The following is a 19,951-nucleotide window of genomic DNA, read 5'->3' on the forward strand; positions in this document are numbered from 1 at the left end:
AGAAGGGAAACATCTTCAAAGAAAAAACAGTTGCCTTGAAAAAGCACATTTTGGACAACCAGTACCTGGATGATGGAGACTCTCCATAGATGTTTAAGATTACTGGAAGGCAGAATGGAGAAGGGAAGGGAAGAGAAGAGAAGAGAAGAGAAGAGAAGAGAAGAGAGGAGAAAATAGAGAATAGAATAGAGAATGGAATGGAGTGGAATGGAAGGGAGGTGAATATAGAAGAGAAGAGAAAATAGAGAATAGAATAGAATAGAATAGAATAGAATAGAGTAGAGTAGAGAATAGAAGGGAAGGGAGGTGAATACAGAAGAGAAGAGAAGGAAGAGAAGAGAAGGGAAGGGAAGTCAGATGAATACAGAAGAGAAGAGAAGGAAGAGAAGGGAAGGGAAGGGAGGTGAATACAGAAGAGAAAAGAAGAGAAGGAAGAGAAGAGAAAATAGAGAATAGAAGGGAAAGGAAGGGAAGGGAGGAGAAAAGAATTAAGAAGAGAAAATAAAGAATATAATAGAATAGGGTAGAATAGATTAGAGAATAGAAGGGAAGGGGGGTGAATACAGAAGAGAAGAGAAAAGAAGAGAAGGAAGAGAAGAGAAGAGCACATTGCTTGTTTATCAACTGGCTCTTCCTGGCATGAGAATCTGAGGCCCACACAAAGTGGGTGAGCTGTGCAGGGGAGATTGTCAAAGGGGCTCTTGATTTCTGAGGGCCCACCTGGCTTGGTCTTTGCCAGTCAACCAGACAAATAAGGCCAGGACAAGTAGAAGACAGCAGTGGGATTATTGAAAGTCTCTTGAAACCCTTCATTTTCTCTTCTGAGGCACAACAAAGAGTCATTCCCACACACTTTCTCTTTTCTCTGATTTACAATAACCGTTCACGTCTTCTATCGCCTTCTCAAGGCTGGAGCCAAATTCTTCTGCCTTGCTCCAGAAGAGAACTGAAGATGTCCAAGAATCTCCAGATCTTCTTCTACAGAACTGCTGGATAAACGGAGTCCTTTTCCTGCATGCAAAGTATTCCAAAAGTGGGATTTACATGCTGTCTTTCAGGGGATCGTAGAAGTTCAGGCAGATGTGATTCTAGCTGTTTATCTTCCAATTGTTTCTGAGTTTTTGTGCCACTAAAGGCATAAGTCTGGGCAAGAACCTTCTTGTATTATTGGTAACCGTTATTGTGCAATCAGAACCTGAGGGAATTCTGCTTTTTTTCTTTTAGTCAAAGGGAGAGGAACTCTTAAGTCGAAAGAACCAGGAATTTCCATCTCGCCAAAATAGGTTTAAGCAGGGCTCAGCAACTTGTGGCTCTGGAGCCACATATGGCTCCTTCATTCCTCTTCTGCGGCTCTCTGTTGCCGGTCAGCACCACAATTTTGACAGGAGCTTTCGGTTAGAGGGAGGGAGCACAGCAAGCCAAGAGAAGACTCTATGGCAAGGGGTGGGTTTTCTGCAAATAGAAAAACCTTTGGTGGGAAAGTAATAGCATTCTGTGTCCCTTCGGTGTTTAGTCATGCTGGCCACATGACCACAGAGATGTCTTCGGACCGCGCTGGCTCTTCGGCTTTGAAATGGAGATGAGCACCGCCCCCTAGAGTCAGGAACAACTAGCACATACATGCGAGGGGAACTTTTACCATCATTTCTTTCACTTGTTCATCTTCCATCTTAATACTTAGCAAATAACTATATAATAATTTTATTAATTTTCATCCTTTCCCAAGAGTATAAATGAACTGTTGCAAGTCAAGAACTATCTGTATTTTTGTACGCTCTTATCTGATTGCTGCATTGCTGCAGGGCAATGAATTTCTTTCAATTCAAGTCAAAGAAATGTACTGCGGTAGAGATAGGTCCCTACCAGTTTGGCTCGGTTCAGCCGAACCAGTAGTGGCATGCTGGCTGGGTTGCAGAACCAGCAGCGACCCAGACTGGCCACGCCCTTGAACCAGTTCCCCTGGTCACCACTATCTTTTTTTTTCAGTTCTGCAAATGCGCAGAACAATTTTTATTGAACTGCGCATGCATGTACGAGAGTGAACCAGCAGTAACACCAGCTGAAACCCACCCCTGTACTGCAGCCATAAGGCCAAGAAAGATAATAAAACTTAAAAAACATTTTTTTTAAAAAAAATGCGTGTATGGACACACAAACTCAAACAGTCAAACAGATATGCAATAATTCACAAGTATGTATTGTAAGGTTTAAGAATACGTTGAGACCCATAGAAGTTTGAGAATACATCCAAGTCACAATGAGTCAAAAATGAGACCATCACTGGTCTATGAGAAAATGTTGGTGGTTCGCAGAAAAATTATTTGCAATTTTTATATTGCACTAAATATTATTTATCTTTTTAAAAAAATCATATTAGTGGTCCACGAGATTTAAAATTATGAATTTAGTCTCCCTGAGGTCTGAAAGGTTGCGAACACCCTTTGTGAGGCTTTGACAAGCCAAGTCAACAGGGAAACCAGATTAATTTAACAACTGTGCCAATTTAACAACTGCAATGATTCACTTTACAAAATGGGGCAAAACTCACTTAACAAATTTCGCACTTAGCAACCTACATTTTGGTCTCAGGCATGGCCGTGCATTGAGGACTACCTGTATAATATGCGTAAAAAGAAATAAAAATGAAAGGTAGAATATAAATATGTAAGTGCAGGAAGAGCAACGCAATAATAATGGTAGAATAACTAGAGCATTCTGCTTTTCTGCTAGGGAGCTGAGGTGGCACAGTGGTTAAATGCAGCACTGCAGGCTACTTCAGCTGACTGCAGTTCTGCAGTTCAGCTGTTCAAATCTCACCGGCTCAGAGTTGACTCAGCCTTCCATCCTTCCGAGGTGGGTAAAATGAGGACCCAGATTGTTCTTGGGGGCAATATGCTGATTCTGTAAACCATTTAGAGAGGGCTGAAAGCCCTATGAAGCGGTATATAAGTCTAACTGCTATTGCTATTGCTATTTTCAATCTCAAGAAAGTAGTAGGAAAAATTTGAAATGGGGTTAAATCTGATGTCATCTTTGGTAACACTGGAGTAGCAGAGAAGACCAACAAAGTTGATTTGGTGAAGTGGGGGAGTGCTGACGGCTAAAATATATGAAGAACGGTTGCAGGAATTGGGAATGGCTAATCTGGTAAAAAGAAGTGATATGGGGTGACATGCTAGCAATGTTCCAAATTTTTTTTATATAAAGTTTTTTATTTTTTCATTTTCATAACATATAATCACATGTATACTATTGTATACAACATCGTATTGTATTATTGCATGTTTACATCAATTCATCTTACCATCAGCTCCCAAAAACAATTATTGGTTCTTCTGCTCTCCATGCACCATATTTGTCACTTTCTTCTCCCTCTCTCCTCCTACTCCCTACCTCCTTTCTTCCCTCTGTCATCCTTCTCTTCTCTAGTTTCCCTTCCTCTCTCCTTCTCCTCTTTCCCCTTTCCACTCCTCCTTTCTCTCCTCCTCTCCCCTCCCCCTGCCCTCTCTCCTATCCCTCTCTTCTTCCCTTATCTCTCTCCTCTCTTCTACACTCTTCCTCTCATTTACTTGGTGTATTTCAGCTTCTGAGCAAACTCCATTTTTTGTTGATGGTATTTATAATTCCTTTTCGATATACATATTTAATTTTAACATATATCTTCCTTCTTTTTAAAAAAAGAACAAAGAAGTATACATATATAGTCATTGTGCTTTTAAACACCACTCCCCCCCCCCCCCCCGCAGCCTAATTTTGGCCGAGATGTAGACCTGGTTACAATTCCCAGCTATTTTTATCATTATATTTATATAATTATACATCCTTCCATGTCCCCAATTTGTGATTGTCTTTAAATCTCAATAATTTCCCATTATAAGTATATTTCATGTTCCCTCTCCATTTTTCCATATCTTAGATTAGATTACCCTTAATTATCTATAAATTGCAATCCTTACTGTTCGATGTTCACTACAATTCCTTTAATCTACTATATAGAATACCAAGCCGTAAACATCTCACTTTGTTCATCATCTTAAAAGTTCTATATATGTCCATGTTTCATATATTTTAACCCATGCTTAATTGTCCTTCTATTGTCATATTCAATCAATTAGCAACTCAGTTTAATTATCATGTATAAAAGTGAATCACAAACCTCTACTTTACAGTCTAGCGCCTTAGCACCTTGGAGCCATACAGTGGTAGGAAGGGACTGTGATAATAGTTGAATTCTATTTTAATCCACTCACACTTTATAATTCTATGCCTAATGTTAATCTTTATTTATTCTCAATAACACATTAAAACCTTTAAAATGCTTTTGTATGAAATCATGCTAGAAAGAATCATGTGTCTCTAACAATTTTATTGACATTATAAAACAGGCAGTGACATTTTAATAATTTGAGACACAGTTTACAGAAAGCAAAATTGATTGGGGTTATTATAATTCCGCATTTGTTACCAGAGTTTACTTCTGACAAAAAACAGGACGAAGCCCTAGGAAGGGCTATTTTACACATTCCTTGAGGGGCTTAATAGTTAAGGCGCTGGACTAGGATTTAAGAGACCTGGTTCAAAACTATCCTCAAGACACAGCCACTTTTTTTCGCAGGAAGGGGGAGTTGAGCTGGTGCTCTGCAGATTTTGATTTTAGAAAAAGAAAATAAAGGCTTCTTGGTCCACCTGGACCGGAAAGTCAAAATCCAGAAAATTAACCTTGTTTAGGAAAGTTTTGCACTGATGGAAAAATAGTGTTTTCCAGTGAAAGTTTTTTCCCTACTTTTCCTTGTTTGCTTTTTTGGCCTCTATTCCTTCTCTTCTCTTCTCTCCTCTCCTCTCTTCTTTTCTTTCTTCCTTTTTTCTTTCCTTCCTTCCTTCTTTCTTCCTTCCTCTTTCTCTCTCTTTCTTTTTTCTGCCTCTTTTTCTTATCCTCCCACCCTCCTCTCCCTTTTCTTTTTCTCTTTCTCCTCTTTCCTTTTTTGTCTCTCCCTCTGTCTCTGTCTCTCTCTCCCTCTCCCTTCTTTCCTTCCTCCCTCCCTTCCTCTCCCCTCTTTGTTTGCTTCTTTAAGTGCTCCAATTGCTAATCTACATCAGTTGGTAATTTATTCATAACTTGCTAATATCACTGCAGACTATTGGATAGTAAGGGGGAAAGTATAGTCCTCAACTTACAACAGTTCACTTAATGACTAAAGCTACATCAGCACTGAAAAAAGTGAATTACAGCTGTTCTTCACACATGATCATTGCAGCATCCCCATGGTCATAGGATCAAAATTTGGATCTTTGGCAACTGCCTCATATTTATGATGGTTGCAGTGTCCTGGGGTCACCTTTTGCAACCATCTGCCAAGGAAAGTCAGTAGGAAAGTCAGACTGACTTAACAATCAGGTTACTGATTTAACCGCAGTGATTCACTTAACTGTAGCAAGAAAGGTTGTAAAATGGGGCAAAACTCACTTAACAAATGTCTCCCTTAGCAATAGAAACTTTGGGCTCAATGATGGTCGTAGATTGAGGACTACCTACCTGTATAGGGAGATTTCGTTACTTAATGGATATTTACATGGTAGAATTGAGTTTCAAATAACACTAAGTTCGTTGTCTTGGGTGACATCTATGGAAAAAATCCAGGTGCTCAGGTATGAAAATGTGCTGCTCAAACACTATACTTTTCCGCTCACACGGAAAAAAAATTAGAGGGAACATTGCCAATGAGTATAATGGGAGCCAACAGAAAAGCTTGCAAAATTGGCTTACAAACATTATGAGAAAAGTTCGTTGTGTATCCGGGTTTTCTATCACAGTTTTGTGGGGGAGTGGTAGGAAAAGGAGCCTAGCTATATTTTTGCAGCCCCACTGGGGACGCGATCAGGAATTTTTTCCCCCTTTGTTTTTCTTTCAATAATTTTTGCCTTTCGTTGGCTAATTGCATCTTCTCCAGATTCATGGATGAAACATTTCCCGACATTTTAAACAAGAACATAATGCTGTAATTTGGCAACAATTTCAAATGGGGCTAATGTTAATTTTCTGCTTATGAAATTTGACTTAGGAACACCGTGTGCCCTTTATCCTAACTTTAAAGGGTTTATCTTTGGCTGGTCTCCGAGGTACAATAGCCAGAGAGAGAGGCAGAACAAGATATTCCTGCTAACAACATGGCTGCTTTCGGCTGGCTGATGGTTCTTTCTCTCCTATTCCTCTGGTTCTGGATGAACCAGCGTCCCAAAGGTTTCCCCCCTGGGCCATGGAGGCTGCCCCTGCTTGGGAATCTGCTTCAGTTCATTAAGAAGAAACCCCTCAAGGTTTTTAACCAGGTAAGGCTTTTTATTCATTCTTCAGAGAGTGAATCTGCGGACATTTTTGTTCCTGCAAAAAGAAACTAAAAGGATTGGTGTATGTTTCTGTTAACTTGTCTACATGAGACACAATGCTTGTTTCATCTAGAATTGGAGTAAAATATTTAGAATCTTATGAAGATATGAAAATATTCGTCATTTGATATAGAAGAATCCTAATTCCTAATTGCATTAAACTTCCTCTGAACGCTTCATGAGCTCTTTACCAATCACATTTGGTTTCCCTTCCAAGTTTCAAAAATGAAACATTCGTCCTCTGTAGATTCCTGGAGAAATTTGATATTTTAAAAGTCTAAAGGATGGTGTTGTTTATCTTCATGAATGAATAGTTTATTACTCTGGTTTTGTGGAATTCCAAATCAGTCCAACTTTTTTCTTGTCCTTCCCCTGCTTTTAAGTTTTATACTTAGAGAGAATATACCATTTTTCTTGGAGTATAAGACTATACCTACCTTTTGGGGGGAGGAAAACAAGAAAAAAAATCTGCCTCCCAGCATCCATCTGGTATTCATCTGGCCCGTTTGGCATGGCCCCTTCACCACTGCGGCTGTTTGAGATCACTGGAATAAAGGGATTTCTGTCTCTTAGGCAGGCTTGAAAGAGTTATTTGTTGGAGACTGTCATTGCAACACGGAGTTGCTTGGACTCTTGCCAAAAGGTGAGACATAGCAAAGGGAATAATTTGCTTCCATGTTCTCCTTTCTTGGAGAAGATGTTGGGAAAGATGGAAGGTGAAAGAAGAAGGGGACGCAGAGGATGAGATGGTTAGATTGTGTCTTCAATGCATTGAACATGAATTTGGGCAAATTATGGGCTGGCCTGCTGTAGTCTTTGAGATTGCAAGACCTACTTAGTGACTGAACAGCAACCGTGGACATGTTTGAGAAATATAAATTGGCCAACTAGTCTCGGTGTCTGCTAGTGACCCATTTACCAGTACATTGATAAAATTGGGTCAAAGTCACTGAACTCTTGGAATCCTTGACAATCCTGACAACTGAGCCACAGTGGCAGTATTACAGGTTAATTCTTCTGACTGCCATCAGTACGATCATGACTGGCTCAAGGTTGACTCAACCTTCCATCCTTCCAAGATCGGTAAAATGAGGACCCAGATTGTTGGGGACAATAGTCTGATTCTGTAAATCGCTTAGAGAGGGCTGTGAAGGACTGTGAAGCGGTATATAGGTCTAATGCTATTGCTACTTCATTTCAGCTGGGGGAAAAATATGGTCCTGTCTTCAGTCTTTATCTTGGAAGAACCCCTGTGGTTTTCACTCATGGGTTTCCTTCAACCAAGGAGGTTCTTGTGGTAAAAGGCACAGAATTTGCTGGGAGAGCATCATTTCCTATAACGGATGTCCTCGCTAGGAAGAAAGGTAATTGTATATAATTTACTTTTGTCTTTTTCAAATTCTTGTTTGTTCTTGGTAGGGCTCTAAGTTACCCAGCTACCAATAATCTTTTTTCTCTACATTCTGGATTTCTGACCCAAATTTTCTACTAAGAGAAGGAACAATCTCTTTAAATGTTAGAATTAGCTGTAATAAAGCCTACTCAATGTAGGTCCTTGGCATAGTTATATTTTATTGTCTGAACATGAATTATATAATTATAATTATATAATTTCATAATTCTCTGTTCATGCTGAAGGTTGACTCACCCTTCCATCCTTCCCAGGTGGGTAAAATGGGGACCCAAATTGTTGGGGGCCAGAGGCTGACTCTGTAAACTGCTTAGAGAGAGCTGTAAAGCCCTGTGAAGCGGTATATAAGTGCTAAGTGCTATTAAAGTGCTATAAAATAAGTAAATTGCTATTTACTTATATTACTTATATTGCTGTTTATGAAAATACACTTTTATTTTTTTAAAAAAATAAACAAATAGTTTCTGATAAGCAAGGTAAGGGTAAATAAGTCCAGGATGTTTTTGTTTTGTTTTAGGTTTACTGACATTAACATATGGTGAAGAATGGAAGGAGCAAAGAAGGTTTTCTTCAATGCATCTCAGAAACTTTGGAGTGGGCAGAAAATCCATGGAAGAAAAGATCCTGGAGGAGGCAACTTGTTTGATTCAAGCATTCACTAAAAACATGAGTAAGTTCTCCTGGGACAGGAAGGGATGGTTGAGGGATTGTCATTCCAAAGTTGGTTTTGGTTTCCATAGGGCCCAATTGAGTTGGTCTGTCAGGTAATGAGAATTTAATAGCTGCCAGCTGATGTAAGGTTGTAAATTGTAATCTGTAAGCTGATGCAATGAGGATGATTCAGCAATACAGGTATCACCTCTTTGAGACTCTGGTAGGGTCCACACAAGTCATTTACCTTTTTAAGAGGTGTCTATATAAGTGTAGCCAATAGGGGACGTTTCTCTCTCTCTCTCTCGACGTGTACCTCATTTCTCTCCTTGTGTTCGTAGGTGAGTGATAAGGGATTTATTTCCATGTATATGTCTGTATATATTTGTATATAAACAACTGTTAATCGTCGTTGTCAAACTATTCACTAAGGCTTTATTACTATTACTATTAGTCTTCTCATCATTCCTATCACCCATCTCCTCCCACTGACGACTGCAGGACTATAACTTTGTTGCTTGTATCCTTACGATTTATATTGATATTGCTTGTTTTCTGATTGCTTATTTGTATCTAACGACTATCTTCAAATGTTGTACCTTATGATTCTTGGCGAATGTATCTTGTCTTTTTATGTACACTGAGAACATATTATGCACCCAAGACAAATTTCTTGTGTATCCAATCACACTTGGCTAATAAAGAATTCTATTCTATTCTATTCTGTTCTGTTCTGTTCTGTTCTACTCTACTCTACTCTACTCTACTCTACTCTACTCTACTCTACTCTACTCTACTCTACTCTAAAGGAACATAAAGGCAAATGATTTGATAGGGATCTAATTTCTTTTCTTTGACAGATGAGCCTTTTGATCCTTATGAATTGCTGGATGCTGCAGTTGCCAACATAATGTCTACCATATTATTTGGAAAACATTTTGAATATGATGACAGCTTCCTCAAAACTTTGCTACATATGATACATCAAAATTCCCGAATACTAGCAGGACCCTGGGCCTTGGTATCCTTAACAAAAATCCAAAAGACTATTCAAAATTAATGCGCAATTTGGTGGTGGGAATTTGAGTTTTCATGTCTCACCTATTTTAGAAACAGTCCGGTTTTCTTAGCACCTAGAAAAGCCAATTTTCCTTGTAATTAGAATATTATCTCATCAGAGTTATGGGAAGTGTAGGTGAAGCTTCTGTGTGAGTTATTTGTTGCTATCCAAATTTAATCAGGGTGAATTTTACCGCACTGGGACATTTTTTGAAATTTATTGGGCTATTTGACTCCCTACCAAATTCTTTCTTTTCCTGCTCCATTTATCCCATAAAGGAAGATATATTAATCATGACCAAGTTAATTAATTAATTTCTTTCTCTTTGCTGGTAGCTTTACAATGAGGTGCCCTTAGTGAGAAGTCTTCCCCTGCCCCATCAGGAATTATTCAGAGTGACGAAGAAAATACAAGCTTTCCATCAACAAGAGATTGACGAGCACAAGGCAACCATGATTCCAGGAGAACCTCGAGATTTCACTGATGCATATTTAGAAGAAATGCAGAAGGTAGATTCCTCAGACTTTTCCTGTTGAATTTGCAGTGATTTCTCTTCCTCTCATCTTGGATCTATTTTTCTGACATTAGCCTCTTGAAAATGTCGCCAAAACCTTGATAGTGATTTTTCTAGATTTTGTTTAAAATCCACTTTCTGCCTGGGTGACACATTTTGTGAGTGAAGCAATGTCCCTTTGCTTTCTTTGCATGTTGTAGAGACCCCACCACTTTGTTGTTGTTAGTTGCAAAGTCATGTCCAACCCATCCCAACCCCATGGACAACTGCCTCCAGGCCTTCCTGTCCTCTACCATCTCCCAGAGTCCATTTAAGCTCACGCCGACTGTTTTGGTAACTTTATCCAGCCACCTCATTCTCTGTCATCCCCTTCTTCTTTTGCCTTCAGTCTTTCCCAGCATGAGGCTCTTCTCCAGGGAGTCCTTCCTTCTCATTAGGGGGGCAAAGTACTTGAGTTTCCTCTTCAGGATCTGGCCTTCTAAAGATCTCCTCAGGGTTGATCTCTCAAGGACTGACCGGTTGGATCACCTTGAAGTAGCACTGCAGGCTACCTCAGCTGACTGCAGTTCTGCTGTTCAAATCTCACCGGCTCAGGGTTGACTCAGCCTTCCATCCTTCCGAGGTGGGTAAAATGAGGACCCGGATTGTTGTTGGGGGCAATATGCTGACTCTGTAAACCGCTTAGAGAGGGCTGAAAGCCCTATGAAGCGGTATATAAGTCTAACTGCTATTGCTAGCATGCCAGAAACCAGGCTATGCAAACTAGCAAAGCCCCATCTGTGGAATGCAGGCAGCAGATGAAACCACACCTCCTCTGGACCATGGAGAAACCACCCTCTGACTCAGACGGAAAACGCTGGAGACCTCAAAAAAAATCGATTCGAATTTCCCGTGAGGGGGTCCTTGGGGATGTCCGGAGTCTGGGGGATCCGAGGAAGCCAGACCTCTGCGGGGGCCGCCGTTCTCGGGCGCCCCCGGCTCGTTCAAACATCGGAGGTCTGTGTGCTGCCTGGCGGTGGGGGAGGCGAGGCCACGCTGAGAACAGCGGTGGTGGACTTCGGCGTCTTTCGCTGGCGGCGACGTCCCTCGGCGTTTTTTGAAGGTTTTGGTGCCCTCGTGTTGCTAGCTGCACCTCCTGGGGACTTTCTCTGGTTGCCATCACCCCGGAGCGTGGGCGGACGGACGGAGGAATTGTTGGAACTGTCGGCGGCGCTTTTTGGGGGCTTTGCTCGGCCGCCATTACTTCGGAGAGAGAGCGGACTGATAAGAACACTGCTGAGGGTGAGCGTGTTGGCTGTGTCTCCTGGGGGCTTTGCCGGACTATTGCTGCTTCGGAGGGAGAGTGGACGATCACTACTTTTGGGACTGAGGAAGCTGGGCGGCTGGCTCTGCCTGGTGCCGCGGCAGTCCCTCTGGATGGCTCTCCCCCCCGTACGGCCTCGTCTTCGCCCCGTTTTTGCCCCCCCCTCCTCCGCTCTTGTCTGGTCAGGTGGCCCCATAGAAGCGATTCCATCTTTGCCTGCCCCCACTGTTGTGAGGTTTCCCCCTGTGTTCTCTGTTTGGCACTGGACTATCTTTTATTGTGGCACTTCAACTTCCGGCCTTTTTTTGCCACGGCCTCCGGATTCCTAGGCTTGTTGGCACATTTCCATCTGGCCTGGACTATTGTCACTATTATTACCTTCTGTGGCTACCTTGTGGCATCGCCCTAGACAGTGCCTGTACAAGAAAACCCTTTACCATCTTGGACTGTTCCGGCCAGTTGAACTTTTATAAATTTACAGAAGAAGAGAGGGGTTATAAGACACTCCCCCATATATTCTACCTGAACTGTAACTGGTCTCCAGCCACTTCAACCTTGAACACTGAGAGCCAGTTATGTTATCTGATCTCGCATTTTAATTTTTAATCAACTGCGCAATTTATTCTCCTTTCCTCCTTTTCTTTCATCTTTTTTCTTCTCTTTGTATGGGATATGCATGGGATACGTATGAGATGAATGAATGTCCCACTTTTTACTATTATATTGTTGTAATTTTTTGTGTTTTAACTTTTACGTGGGGATTGCTTGGGGGAGTGCATGGGTATGTATGATTCGGAGGACCTGCCGGGGGATGCGGGGGCCATGGGGGTGGTTGAGGGGACCAGAGACACGGGAGAGGGTCGGAGTATCACGGTCGTAACAGGGAGGGGCAGATATGGCGGGGACTTTAGGGCAGGCCATTACCGGGGAAAGAGGATTCGCTACATTACAGAGATCCCTCCTTCCGGCCCTATGAGTCCCACTCCGAGACCAGATGGCGCAAGTAATCAGGACCCTGGACTCAGGCTGCTGTCGCTAAATGCCAGGTCTGTGGTACATAAAGCTCCTCTCGTCCGGGACTTAATTTTAGACGAGAGGGCAGACCTGGCATGTATTACTGAAACCTGGCTGGGCCCAGAGGGAGGAGTCCCCCTCGTAGAGATGTGCCCAGAAGGATTTCAGGTGCTGCACCAGCCGAGAGCCCAGAGAAGGGGTGGGGGTGTGGCTATTGTTATCCGGGAGTCATTAGCTCCTCGTAGGGTCCCTGCTCCGGAGCTTCTCGGGTGTGAGTCTCTGCTGGTAAAGTTGGACCTCAAGGGTCAAGTGGGTCTGCTGTTAACGTACCTGCCTCCCAACAGCGTTGCAGCAGCCCTCCCCTCGCTCCTCGAGTCGGTAGTCGAGCTGGCAATTGAGTTCCCTAGGCTGATGGTCCTGGGGGACTTCAATTTGCCATCGCTCGGTGAACACTCTGATGGGGCGCAGGAGTTCATGGCTTCCATGATGGCCATGGGCTTGACCCAAGTAATCCGGGGCCCAACCCATTCAGCGGGTCACATGCTCGACCTCGTATTCCTCTCGGAGGAGTGGATTTGTGATCTTGGTCTGAGGGGTAACGACATCATACCCCTGTCGTGGTCAGTCCCCTGCCTACTGAGGCTTTACTTCCGGAGACCAAACCCCCACTGTAGGGAGGAGGAACCGACCAGGTGGTTCCGCCCCAGGCGACTTATGGAGCCATTAAGGTTCCAGACGGAGCTTGGGGTCATTCCTGATACTTTCGCCCACAGTCCGGTAGAGTCTCTGGTTGCTGCCTGGCACTTGGCAGCATCGGAGACCCTTGACCGGATTGCGCCACTACGGCTCCTCCGAGGCGGCGGATCCCGGAGACCTCCTTGGTTCACCGAGGAACTCCGGGAGATGAAGCGCCGGAGGAGACGCCTAGAGCACCTATGGAGGTCCGATAAGTCCGAATCGAACCGAGCAATGGTAACCATCAGCACCAAGGAATACACCAGGGCACTTAGGGCAGCGAAAAGATCTTATATAGCCACCTTGGTTGCATCCGCTGAGTCCCGCCCAGCCACCCTGTTTAGGATAACCCGCTCCCAACTAAATAGGAGGGAAGCGGGGGAACCCTTGCAGGGCAGAGCTGAGGACTATGCCCAATTCTTAGTGGACAAAATTGCTCGGTTTCGGTCGGACTTCGACTCCATTCCTGCAGTTCCAGCCGAGGCACAAGAGGATGAAGTAGACCACCTCTGGGTTGAGTTTCAGGATGTTGCCCCTGGGGATGTGGACAAGGCCATGAGGGCAGTAAGTGCCTCCACCTGTGTACTGGACCCGTGTCCCTCATGGCTGGTTGCTAACAGCAGTGAGGTGACACGAGGCTGGATCCAGGCGGTTGTTACCGCCTCTCTTCGGGAGGGGAACTTCCCCACTGCGCTAAAAGCGGCGGTGGTAAGACCCCTCCTGAAGAAGCCATCCTTGGATCCAGCTGTTCTTAATAACTACCGTCCAGTCTCCAACCTTCCCTTTCTTGGGAAGGTTGTTGAGAAGGTGGTGGCCTTCCAGCTCCAGCGGTCCTTGGAGGAAGCAAGTTATCTTGACCCCTTCCAGTCAGGCTTCAGACCCGGTTACAGCACAGAAACCGCTTTGGTCGCATTGACCGATGATCTTTGGAGAGCCAGAGATGGAGGACATCCCTCCATCCTGGTTCTCCTTGACCTCTCAGCGGCTTTCGATACCATCGACCATGGTATCCTTCTGCGACGACTGCGGGAGGTGGGAGTGGGAGGCACCGTGCTGCGGTGGTTCTCCTCCTACCTCTCGGACAGGTCGCAGTCGGTGTTAGTGGGGGGGCAGAGATCGACCCCTAGGCCCCTAACATATGGGGTGCCTCAGGGTTCGGTCTTATCCCCCCTACTATTCAACATCTACATGAAACCGCTGGGAGAGATCATTCGCAGGCACGGGATAAGATACCATCAATATGCGGACGATACCCAGTTGTATCTGTCCGCCCCGTGCCAACTCAATGAAGCGGCGGACGTGATGAACCGAGGCCTTGAGGCCGTTATGGACTGGATGAGGGCTTGTACTCAACCCGGAAAAGACCGAGTGGCTGTTGTGCTTCCCTCCCAACAATTCGACCAGTACTCCATCGCTCAGGCTGGGGGGTCAAATTCTATACCCCTCAGAGAGGGTTCGCAACTTGGGAGTCCTCCTGGATCCACAGCTGTCCTTTGACCACCATTTGACGGCTGTGACCAGGGGGGCATTTTCCCAGGTTCGCCTGGTGCACCAGTTGCGACCCTACCTGAATCGGGAGGCTCTCACAACAGTCACTCGGGCCCTTGTGACCTCTAGGCTGGAATACTGCAATGTGCTCTACATGGGGCTGCCCTTGAAGAGCATCCGGCGACTTCAGCTAGTCCAGAATGCGGCCGCGCGAGTGATCGTGGGTGCACCTCGGTTCACCCACATAACACCTATCCTCCGCGAGCTGCGCTGGCTACCTGTCAATCTCTGGGTGCGCTTCAAGGTGCTACTAGTCACCCATAAAGCCCTCCATGTTAGTGGATCTGCGTACTTGAGAGACCGCCTTCTGCCAATTACCTCCCTGCGACCAATTAGATCTCACAGATTGGGCCTCCTCCGAGTTCCATCTGCCAGCCAGTGCCGGCTGGCAACTACAAGGAGGAGAGCCTTTTCAGTTGTAGCTCCGACCCTTTGGAACGATCTCCCCGTGGAGATTCGTACTCTCACCACCGTCCAGGCCTTCCACATAGCCCTTAAGACCTGGCTAGCCCGTCAGGCCTGGGGACAAAGATAATTGCCCCTCCCGAATGATGAATGAATGTTGCTCATTATTTTACTTTATGTTTGTCTACGTTACTGCTTGTATTTCCCTCCCCTGATTTTATGTAAGCCTCCCTGAGTCCCCTCAGGGAAAAGGGCGGCCTATAAATGTTAATAAACCTATAACCTATAAACCCTCTAAAGAACCAATTCCTGGTGCCCAAAAGATTGGGGGCCACTGCTCTAGAGGACCCCCGCATCCCCTTCCCCAACTTTATTATGATATGTGATGTGATGTGTGATCACCAGAAGTTACTTGTTTCCAATCTCCCTACTTTCTTTCTCTTTTTAGTCCTATTTACCAGAATGAATTCCTGCTTTCAAATTGGAGTTATCAACTGAATTAAAGAGTGTGAGAAGGTCCTTTTTCCATTGGATTGTAATTGTAATAATATTCTTTGTTTTTTAACTATGAAAAGCCCGAGAGGAAAGGTTCATATTTTGAGGAAGAGCAGCTACTGATCTTACTGTCTAACCTGTTTGTGGCTGGAACAGAGACGATGGCATCAACACTGCAGTGGGCATTGCTCTATTTGATGGCCTTTCCAGAGATCCAAGGTAAACAATTGCGAAATAGGACTCTTGACCTGTAATAGTAATAACTTTATTTATTATGTAATTAAAGAAGGATCCTGAATTATCATGGCTGGAAACTCAATCAGCTTCATTCTCCTCACTTCGGGGGGGGGGGGGGGGAGGACACCTGCTTGGAAAACAAACCATTGTCTACTTAAAGTCAATGAAAATATTTCCCAAAAGGTAACCAACCCATTTGTTCCTCAGAGAAATGCTGGAAGGAAATAGACACGGTGGTGGGAAACAAGGCAATCTTGAAGTACAAAGACAGAGCAAAGTTGCCCTACACCAACGCCGTCATTCATGAAATCCAACGCGTTTCAAATGTTGCTTCTTTTGGAATACCTCATGCCCCCATAAAAGATATGCAGCTTTTTGGGTATGAAATCCCCAAGGTAAAAGCAGAAACCTTTAATTGTTTTACATGAAGTGGAGGTTTGGTGAATCGTCAGATGTCTACCTGTGTCTTCCTCACCTGAGGCGGCTGTGTTTGTATATGAGAGCAAGAGGAAGCAAGAGATTGAGATCAATGGGAGGTTTCCTTTTTGAATCTCATTTTATGCCATAAGGTTGTATGCCTTTGTTGTGTGCTTCTCTTTTGCAGGACACCATGGTTTTTGTCAACATCCAGTCTGCCCATCGTGATGAATCCCAGTGGAAGTTTCCCAATGAGTTCAACCCCTCCAACTTCCTGAATGAAGAGGGAGAGTTTGTGAAGCCAGAAGCCTTTTTGGCATTTTCAGCAGGTGAATTTGTCTCTGTCTCCCTATGCCTGCCTGCCTGCCTGCCTGCCTGCCTGTCTGTCTGTCTGTCTGTCTGTCTCTCTCTCTCTCTCTCTCTCCCTGTCACCTCCCCACTCTCTGTCTCTCTATCTGTCTCTGTCTCTCGGTGTCTCTCTGTTTCTCTCTCTATCTCTATCTGTCTGTCTGTCTCTCCCTCCGTCTGTCTCTTTCCCTCCATCTGTCTCTCTCTCTCTCCGTCTGTCTCTCTCTCTGTCTCTCTCTCTCTCTGTCTCTCTCTCTATCTCTCTCTCTGTCTCTCACTCTCCCTCCGTCTCTCTCTCTCTCCGTCTGTCTCTCTCTCTCCGTCTGTCTCTCTCTCTCTGTCTCTCTCTCTGTCTCTCTCTGTCTCTCGCTGTCTCTGTCTCTCTGTCTCTCACTCTCCCTCTGTCTCTCTCTCTTTCTCTCTCTGTCTCTCTCTCTCTCTCTCTGTCTCTCTCTCTTTCTCTCTCTGTCTCTCTCTCTCTCTCTCTGTCTCTCTCTCTCTGTCTCTCTCTCTCACACACACACACACGGACACACTCACACAAACATATACTTTTAGTGGAAGCCTTTCTTTAGGGTCTTGTGAAGGTCAGCTCTTGGGCTCAGTTTATAATTCAGCATCCTATAGGAAAATCAGGTTTAAAAGAAGCACAGGTAATCATGTTGAATGCGGTCAGTCCAGAACACCTGGTCCTGGACCATAAAAGGTGTGCTCAAGCAGGAGACCCTACACCATTCCAGAGAAGTGGTTGTCCAGTCTCTTCTTAAGAACCTCCAGTGATGGAGCACCCACAATGTCTGAAGGCCAGTTGTTCCACTGGTTAATTGGCCTCACCGTTAGGAAATTTCTCCTAGGTTCCAGCTTACTTTTCTCCTTGATTAGTTTCCACCCATTGCTTCTTGTCCTGCCCTCAGGGGCTTTGGAGAACAGGTTGACGAAGGCAGCCCTTCAAATTTTGGAACACAGCTATCATGTCCACCCTAGTCCTTCTTTTCACTAGACTAGACCTACCCATTTCCTGCAACCATTCTTCATTTATTTTAGCCTCTAATAATCTTTGTTGCTCTTTTCTGCGCTGTTTCCAGAGTCTCAACATCTTTTTAAAGTTTAAACAATATGAGGTGTGTTGCATAGAGTCTTAGAAGATAAATCTTTTGGCGAAGCGAAGAATGCAAAAGAACTGTTACCAACTTTGGAAATCTCATGAGATTTGGGGTCGTAGTTTCAAGAAAGAAACAGATCCGGCATTTGCAATTGGTTGCCAGCCTTCAGCTGCCTGAATTCTCTCTTTCTCCTTCCCTTTGTCTTTTTAGGACCGAGAGTCTGCTTAGGAGAAAACCTGGCTCGGATGGAGCTCTTCCTCTTCTTCACCAGCATTCTCAGGACCTTCCAGCTATTGTGGCCAGATAAAGCCCAAGCTCCAGATTTCACACCACACTTTGGGGTTACACAATCCCCATCTCGCTTTACGGTGTTGCTGAAATATCGCCAGCCAAGTGGGTAGATCAAAGTGAGGATCTGCAAAGTAACCCATTCAAGACAACCTCGTTCTCCCCAAAAAGCCAACAGCCATTTCTACTTCAAATTCACCGCTTGGAATATGTCTACAAGTACAATACAATTTAAGGCCAAATCATTTAGATATTATAACAAAGAAATGATCAGATGATCTTATACACACACACACATACAAACACACACACACACTGCCACATTTGTCTCCAGAGTTACAAGCTATGATTTAGAAGAAATAAATTTATTATTTAAGTCCTCCGAGATTGGGCGGCCTATAAATTTATTAAACAGTTAAACAGTTAAGTGTCACATATTTTGTCCTGCATTTAGAGATCAAATTTTTCTGGATTGCTGAACAATTTGAGGGACAAATTCTCAGATTTGTAATCCAATTTAATAGGACCATTTTTTAAACTAACTAAGGAAGGAGAGAAACAACCTAGAACTAAGGAGAAATTTCCTAAAAATTAAAGCAATCAATTCATGGAATAGCTTGCCTTCAGAAGTTGTGGGTGTTTCATCACTGGAGGCTTTCAAAAAGATACTGGACAATCTATTTGTTGGAAATGGAATAGGGCAGTGATGGTGAACCTTTTCGGCGGCAAGTGCTGAAAAGGGAGGACATGCGTGCATGGAGCACGCTCGTTGGGGCTGCAACCTGGAAGGGGAGCTGCCAATGGGGCCCTGCATGCACCAGAAAATGAACTTCCACTTTCCGGCGTGCGCATGAGCACCTGAAAGTTAGTTTTCCGGTTACTGATGTGCATGTGTGTGCAACGATCAGCTGGCTCATGCCAGAAAACAGGAGACCAGCTCTTCCCATTTCCAGCACTGTTGCAGGCACGGTCCAGCTGATCATCATGCGTGCATGTGCCCCAGAAACCCGGAAGAGGAACGGGCGATGCCACAGGTGTCAGGCAACATGGTTCCACCTGCCACTTCGGGCACGCGTGCTATTGCTTCACCATCACAGGTAGAGGGTCTCCTGCTTGAGCAGGATGTTGGACTAGAAGGCCTCCAAGGTCCCTTCCAGCCTGTGACTGCCGAGGTAGAATTGTAAGCGAAGGTACTTTCTCTTCCATAAAGATGAAGTCAGCGCTCCATGCTGCATGTGGCCATTTATCTTTCATCACCTCCAAGGGCAGGTGAACAAAGGTCACCACGCGATGGCCTCGTGGTGGACCTCTGGGAAAACAAACAATGCAGAGAGAGACAAGAAAAATATTCCCTCCCCCTTCAGGCTGGGCTACTTCAACTGGGGAAGACAGTTGCTTCAAAGAAACGTTGGGGTTTCCGTTTGAACATTAACTTTTAAATACTGTTTGCTTCAATCATTGAGAAACTGAAAGTAAGTTTGAAGCAGTTTATTCTGGGAATTCCAGTGGTGTAGACATATTAATCTGTTGAAGCAACAGAGCTTGGTGAGTGACCTGCAATCCAAATCCCACCCTTTTTAATAATTTATTATGACATCACCAATGGGTGGGAAATCTGAAAACGTCTCAATCAGAGGTGCCCAACCTTAGCAACTTTAAGACTTGTGGACTTCAACTCCTAGGATTCCCTAGACTGCATGGCTTATATATTTATATATAGAGACTTATATATGTAGACTTATATACTGCTTCGCAGCAGGGACATGCAGGCAGGGAAGGCAGAGCCTCACCACTATCATGAAAAGAAAAGAAATGTAAAAGGAAAAAGGCAAGAGCTGAGGTCAGGCTAAGCTAGTTGCTGCCAGAATCACCGTGGATGACTCTGCTTAGTGCTTAACTGTTTAAAAAAGCCTCTAAAAAGCGCCCTGTACAGGAGAAGGCAGGAGAACGACGTGCCTCATCTAGTCTGACTTTGGGCATTTTATGATCACTCAAGCAGAGTTAAGCAAGGGTTAAAAGCCGAAAAATTCCTGACGCAGTT

At 44.3% G+C, this 19,951-nt stretch overlaps 1 protein-coding gene across 1 annotated transcript; it reads left to right on the plus strand.

Annotated features, from left to right (window-relative positions):
• The first annotated feature begins 5,974 nt into the window (after positions 1-5,974).
• Positions 5,975-18,297, plus strand: LOC148042764 (cytochrome P450 2J5-like). Its single transcript, XM_087729446.1, has 9 exons — positions 5,975-6,324; positions 7,583-7,745; positions 8,310-8,462; positions 9,304-9,464; positions 9,839-10,012; positions 15,598-15,736; positions 15,962-16,149; positions 16,359-16,500; positions 17,833-18,297. Exons 1-9 carry the CDS (start codon positions 6,166-6,168, stop codon positions 18,021-18,023), a joined length of 1,470 nt encoding a protein of 489 aa, XP_087585572.1. The 5' UTR covers positions 5,975-6,165; the 3' UTR covers positions 18,024-18,297.
• Positions 18,298-19,951: the final 1,654 nt, after the last annotated feature.

Source organism: Thamnophis sirtalis, unplaced genomic scaffold (genome assembly GCF_051295495.1).
Source record: "Thamnophis sirtalis isolate CommonGarterSnake01/CBP01778 unplaced genomic scaffold, rThaSir2_p1.2 scaffold_14, whole genome shotgun sequence".
NCBI lineage: Eukaryota > Metazoa > Chordata > Lepidosauria > Squamata > Natricidae > Thamnophis > Thamnophis sirtalis.